At 39.7% G+C, this 6901-nt stretch overlaps 1 protein-coding gene across 1 annotated transcript in view; it reads left to right on the top strand.

Annotated features, from left to right (window-relative positions):
* LOC111814851 (cytochrome P450 3A5-like) overlaps window positions 1-6901 on the top strand; it is a gene marked incomplete at its 3' end in the record, with an annotated part of 35288 nt that overhangs the window by 12175 nt on the left and 16212 nt on the right. Inside the window, exon 2 of the mRNA XM_023708760.1 lies at window positions 4800-4893. Within this exon, the coding sequence (XP_023564528.1) occupies window positions 4800-4893 (94 nt within the window). The remainder of the gene's footprint in view (window positions 1-4799; window positions 4894-6901) is intronic.

Genomic DNA, 6901 nt, shown 5'->3' with positions numbered 1-6901 from the left:
TGTTGGACTTTGTCAAAAGTCTTTTCTACATCAATTTAGATGATCATGTGGCTTTCAGTTTTCACTCTATTGATATAGTGTATTGCATTTATAGATTTTTGAATATTGAACCATCCTTGCATCCCTGGGATGAATCCTACTTGGTCATGGTGTATGATCTTCTTGATGATTTGCTGTATTCTACTTGCTAGTATTTGATTGAGGATTTTGGCATCTATGTTTATGAGGGAGATCGGCCTGTAGGTCTCTTTTTTAGCTGTGTATTTCCCTGATTTTGCTATCTGTATAATACTTGCCTCCAAGAAGGATTTTGGGAGGAATGCTTTCTTTTGAGATTCATTGAAGAGCTTGAGTAGCATAGGGACTACAGCTTTTGTAAATTTCTTGTAAAATTTACCTGTGAATCCCTCTGGACCTATACTTTTCTTTGTAGGTAGGTTTTTTTTTACAATTACATCTCATATTTCATTGGCTGTTATTGGGTTATTGAGCATGGATATATCTTGTTGATTCAGTTTTGGTAATTTTTATCTTTCTAGTAATCTGTCTGTTTCATCTCTGTCTTCTATTAGGTGAGAGTAACGATTCTCAGAGCTGCTCTTGATAATCTGAATTGCCGCTGGATCGGTGGAGATTACACCACTTTCATTCCTTATTGCTAGTATTTGGGCTTTTTCTTTCCTCTTTTTGATGACATAGGCTAGGGGCTTATTGATTTTATTTAATCTTTAAAAAAACCAGCTTTTTGTTTCATTAATTATTTGAACAGTTTTCTTCTTCTCAATTGAATTAATTTCTGTTCTAATCTTTATGATTTATTCTCGTTTTGGGGCTCTGGGTTTGGTTTGCTCTTCCTTTTCTAGTTGGAGATGCAGCATCAGGGTGTTTATTAGTTCACTTTCTGTTTTCCTAATATGTGAGTTTACAGCTACAAATTTCCCTCTGAGAAGTGTTTTCAATGTTTCCCATAAATTCTGATAAGTTGTTCTTGAATTTTCATTGAATTGTAGATAATGTCGAATTTGTTGTTTAATTTCATCTGTGACCATTGATAGATGAGGAAGGTGTTGTTTAATTTCCATATATTTAGGGTTTTTTTCTGGTTTCTGTTGTCATTCATTTCCAGTTTCATTGCACTATGGTCAGATAATATGCATGTGATAATTTCTGTTTTCTTGCATATACTTAAGCATGTCCTATGGACCAGTATGTGGTTGATTTTATAAAATGACCCATGTACAACTGAGAAAAATGTGTATTCAGCTGTGTTTGGGTGGAACACTCTGTATATGTCCACGAAGTACATTTGTTTCAAGCTCTGGTTCAGTTCTGTTTTTTCTTCCCTAAGTTTTTGTCTGGTTGACCTATCTTTTGGGGATAATGGGGTGTTAAGGTCTCCTGTTTAGATTGTGTTATTGGATATTAGATTTTTCATGTCCACTAAGATTTGTTTTATATAGTGGGTGCTCGCATGTTTGGTGCCTACATATTTATGAGTGTTACCTCTTCTTTTATTATCTTTCCCCTAACCAGTATATTGTGGCCTTCTTTATTTTGCTTGACCATTCTTGGTTTAAAGTTGTGACTTTCTTAGAATAGGATTGTTACCCCTGCTTTTTTCTGAGGTGCCGGGTCGTGTAGTATTGTTTTCCATCCTGTGACTTACAGACTATGAATGTCTTTATGAGTTAAATGTGTTTCTTTTATACAGCATATTGTGGGATTTTGTTTCCTAATCTACTGTACCAGTCTACTTCTCTTAATTGGTGAATTGAGTCCATTTACATTGAAGGTTATAATTGAGCTGTCCTGAGTTATGATTGAAGTGTTATTTACCTGCTATTGTTTACTCCTTTTCTCCTGTGTTTAATTGTTTGTCCTATTTTGTTATTTGCTTCTGTTCTCATCTGTGGAGTTCTGATTATTTTCCTGTCTCCCTAGAACATCTTTCAGTAGCCTGTGTAGGGTTAGCTTTATCATAATGAAATTCTTTAGTTGATCTTTGTTGTGGAAGTAATTCACTTCTCCATCAAACTTCAAAGAGAATTTTTCAGGGTATAGTGATGTTGGTTGGAATTTGTTTTCATAGAGGACTTGAAGTCCTCTGCTTCATGCTCTTCTTGCCTTCATGTTTTGTGAAGAGAAGTGGCTGTAATTCTGATTTGTTTTCTTTTTTTTTAATTATAGATAAAAGATTTTATTCCTTCCAAATTTTTTCTAATTGATTTGTTTTCCTTTGAATGTGATCTGCTTATTTTCTCTAGCGGCTTTCAGTATATTAATCTTTTGTGGGATTTCTTGGATCTTGACTATTATATGTCTTGGTTTGTTTTTAATTGGTTTGAGGTTACTTGGAGTTCTGTATGCTTTGGTTACCTGGATGTCAGATTGTTTGCTCACATTTGGGAAGTTTTCTGCCCATATATTTTTTAAATATCATTTGTATTCACTCCTTCTTTCTCATTGATACCTGTGAGTTTCACATTGTTCATCTTTGCATCGTCTTGCAAGTGATGAATTATTTTTTTCCTGCATCCTGCTTTTTTTTTAAAGAAATCTTTTCTTACGTTTTCACAAGCTGCACCAGCGTCTTCAAGATCCGAAACTCTGTGTTCACTTTCACTTAACCAGTTTTGCAAGGTTGCGATTGAGATTTTAAGTTCCTCTGTATCTCTTTGACTCTGCTTCATGCTATCTATTTCTTTCCTTTATTGCTCATTCAAGGAATTCCTCATTTTCTAAGCTCCTCTATTTTTTTTAAATCAATTTCTACTGAGAACCATTTAGTAATTTTTTTAGTGTAGTGTTTTTTTCAGCTTTGATTTCCTCCATGTGTTTTTGTATTTGATTGTTTATTGCAGATGCTATGAATTCAGGATTTGTTTTTTTAATTTCAGAAATTAATTCTGCTCTGAGTTCTTCTATATCTCTGCTGTTGCTTATTTACTTTCAACGCTATTAATTCATACATTTCAGCTGAGTTGGTGTCCTCTTCACTTGTTCTGGGTGGGCATTGGGTTTCCCCCATGTGTTTCAGCATTTGATTCCTTACTGCAGATGGTATTGATTGAGAGATTTCTTTTTTTACTTCTGATGTGAGTTCCTCTATTCTTTTCTGCATTTGATTCTTTATTTCAGAAGATCTTGACTCATCGATTTCAACTGTGTGATTCCCAATTTTTTCTGTGCTCATGTCCTCTGCACTTGTTATGGGTGGGCTTGGGTTCTGAGATTCCATTTTACTCCTTTTGATTGTTATTTTGTATAGCCCTGTCTTCTGACCTTTGTTGTAGATCTTTGCTGCAGTTCTAACCTTAGCACCTACTGAAATTCAGGTGCAGATCTACAAGGTTTGAATTTATCCAGTTGTGCCTGGCTTGCGTCTGTCTGTTGTGCTCAGCTCCTTCCTGCTGCAGCCCTTGGGAGTGACCCTGTTGTGCCCCTCTGGCAAGATGATCTTCTCCTGGACTAACCGAGTGTGTCTGTCCCCTACTCTCTCTGCAGGGACTGCAGCTGCAGAGTTTCACTCCAGACGTGTATGCCAGGCCTGAGCTGAGTCTAAGGGGACAAGGGAGACTAGGGGAGAGGGGAAGCTCTTTAGCACACTCACCGGGCCTGTGCTAGGGTTGGATCTGGGGATCCTGCGAAGGAGGCAGAAGTTCTCATTCACTGGGTGGGCATGGGGGTGGGGTTGCACTGTAGTGGGTTTGTTTCAAGGGCTCAGAAAAGGGTCTCACTCATGCCTGGCCTGTGTTTGGACCAAAAGGTCCCACGTGGGCAGGGTATCAGGAAACTTTCCCACATACTCACCAGAGCTAGGCTAGGGTTGGATCTGGGTGTCCCAAGAACACGGCAGATGTTCCCACTCATTGGGCTGGTGTGCTGGGGGTGGGGTGGTGTGTGCTGTGGGGTAGCAGGATTCCAAGGGTGCAGAAAAGGGTCTCACTCACCCTGTGCCTGTGTTTGAATCAAGAGGTCCCTTGGGCGCAGATGACTTAAATTAAACTGCAAACCTCTATATTTCTTTGTAAATTATTAAACCTTTTTTTTATACCATTTTTAATGTAGGAATACAAAAAAGCAATCAGACTTATTAGGAATTGAAAAAAAATAAGTAATGTTTTCAATTATTTCTGTTATTGTATTTTAGTGATAGTTTCTGCACCATGTATGAATTGGTGAATTATTATGATTGTCATCTAATATGGCTGAAGCCTTTAAAAAATCAGCTTATCTTCCCAGATACCACTTCTTCCCCCTTTCTTTGTCTCTGGTCAGTCCTGCATTTCTTATATTCCTTGTGCCTTCTCCCACTAACCTGCAATCACAGAAGCCTTTTTCTCCTGTTTTCTCACTTTGAGGCAAAGCACGATCTGGGAACAAGTAATAACATAATATTTCCCCACCATCGTGCTGCTTTGGGCTTGCAGCTGTAAAGACCACTGGGGCCTCTGGAATTGGTCTGTAGTTTTGTGGGAAAGCCATAAGGTATTGTAAGAAAATTTAATAATAACTTGTGGGAGGGATAGTGAAATAGCACTTACCCAAGGTAAGAGTCAAAAGGTATCCCCAATTATATGGCACCATCTGTGATATGCTAACTTGATACAGTAATCCCACAGTGGGGCCACATAATTTGCAGGGTACCTGTACAATATATTCTTGCAGGTTTGATGTTTGTGATCACATACATGGTACACTTATGGCTTAACAGTTAAAGTTACTAATTCAGTGACAGGTATACCCACATGTATATAAAGTTCCTAACTCAAGATGTGGGTTTCTGTTTCATTTTTCAGATATGGGACACACACACATGGACGTTTTAAGAATTTGGGAATTCCTGGTCCAAAACCTCTGCCTTTTTTGGGGAATCTTCTGTCCTATTCCAAGGTGAGTTGCACTTGTGAAATTTCTTTTATTCTATTTTCAAACACTAGTCTATTTCCATGGATAACAATGGTCCTTGGAAGAAAATTCTGAAGTTTCTGTCTTCTGTAGAAATTGTGGATTCCACTGGCAAGCACAGTAGGTTTTCCCTGAAACTGTGTGTTGAAATCTGTGGAGTCTGAGTTTGCCTCAATAGCAGAGAAAAATTTTCTACGTACTCAGGAAGAAGTGCTCAGGGCCTGGAATTCATGTGACGTAAACATTGAAGGACTTTTCTTTTTTCCCAGCTCATACTCCTTGGAGGCTCAGTTGTAATTTATCAGCATTTAGATAAATGCACCCAAGGGTTGCCTTGGAGTAACTTGCAAACATCTGCACCACAGATTCAACTTCTCAAATTCATGCCAGTGTTCATGGGTAGCTATTCATTTTCTACCTACTGAATTGTCCTAGAGTTCCAAATTGTCAAATAGTACAAGTTTTCCACATAGGAAAATTTGAAAATATTTAATTTTTGCCTGAACCTGCAAAATGTTCTTAGATTAACTCTTGATTTTAAACCTGGCTTTTCTTTTTTAATTTTTATTTACTTATTTTGTTATTAATTTTATTCAGAAACAAACAGTAACGTGACAGTTCCAAACGGGATAGTAGTACAGTTACAATAACTTATACATTGCATAGTCTTCATATTAGTTATTTTTTGATTATTGAACACTTAACAAACATTACTTCATTCATGCATGCATAGCTAAGATAGAAGTTGTCACTATCTCATTTCACACATGCTATGGCTGAGTGACAAAGATGTCAACTTGTACATCCACCTAGTGTTAATGAGTAAGATGAGATTTAAAATTAGGTCGTTCATGCAATGCCATATCTTTCGTGTATGCATAACTGGATGTTTTACCATTTGAAGTATCTTATCAAACCTCACGTAATTGTCATTCTGGCATTGGCCTAAGAATCACTAGATATTAACTAGTTAACTTTCGATTCTTTCTCCCAAGGATATCATTCATAAGAATGGAAAGAAAGGGAAAATGCACAGTGAGAAGCCCCACTCCATCTGTTTGGGAAACCCTGCTTACCATGTGCTTTGCTCTCAATGCTCTTCTATACTCTCATTCAGGAAGTAAAAAAAAAAAATTCTGATAAGGCAGAAGCTGCTACTAGTAGAATTCAACATTCTGCCTTAACTTTTCACACTGGATTATTGAGCATCAAGATTCAATTCTAGAGACTCAGTCCCAGCCCAGGTCCAGTGAGTGTGTGGAGAGCTTCCTGCTACCCTGTGCCTGTGGGACCAGTCCCAGCCCAGGCGGAGAGTGGGCCCGACCCTCTACCACCCCCTCGGGCCGCCCCCAATCACTCCGCAGTACGTCCCCCACGCCTCCCGCCGAGTAGGAATTTCTGCCGAGTTCCAGGAACATCCAGACACAGTCCCAGCCCAGGTCCGGGAAGTGTGTGGAGAGCTTATGGCTACACTGTGCTGGCAGGACCAGTCCCAGCCCAGGCACAGCGTGGGCCGGAACCTATCCCAAGCCCTTGGGCCGCCCCCCACCACTCCGCAGCAGCACCGCACACTGCACCCCGAAGAGGAATTTTGCGGTGTTCCGGGAACCCCCGGACCCAGTCTTAGCCCAGGTCCAGTGAGTGTGTGGGAGAGCTTCCTTTTCCCCCTACTTCAACTTGCCCCCTCCAGGCACAGCTCAGGCCTGCCATACAGGCCTGAGGCATAACCCTGCAGCTGCAATCCCTTCAGAGAGTGTAGAGGGTAGATCCACCCAACTAGTCCAGGAGCAGAGCATCCCGCAAAAGGGGCACAACAGGTTCACCTCAAGGGGAGCAGCGGGAAGGAGCTGAGCACAGCAGCCAGATCTAAACCAGACGCAGCTGGATAAGTTTAAACCTTGTAGAGCTGCACCTGAACTTCAGTACTTGCGAAGGTTATAACTACAGCAAAGATCTACAACAAAGGGCAGAAGACAGTGCTACACAAAATGAT

Source organism: Octodon degus, unplaced genomic scaffold, assembly GCF_000260255.1.
Source record: "Octodon degus isolate 3935 unplaced genomic scaffold, OctDeg1.0 scaffold00661, whole genome shotgun sequence".
NCBI lineage: Eukaryota > Metazoa > Chordata > Mammalia > Rodentia > Octodontidae > Octodon > Octodon degus.
Note: the sequence above shows the minus strand (reverse complement) of the source record. Positions and strands in the feature narration are given on the sequence as shown.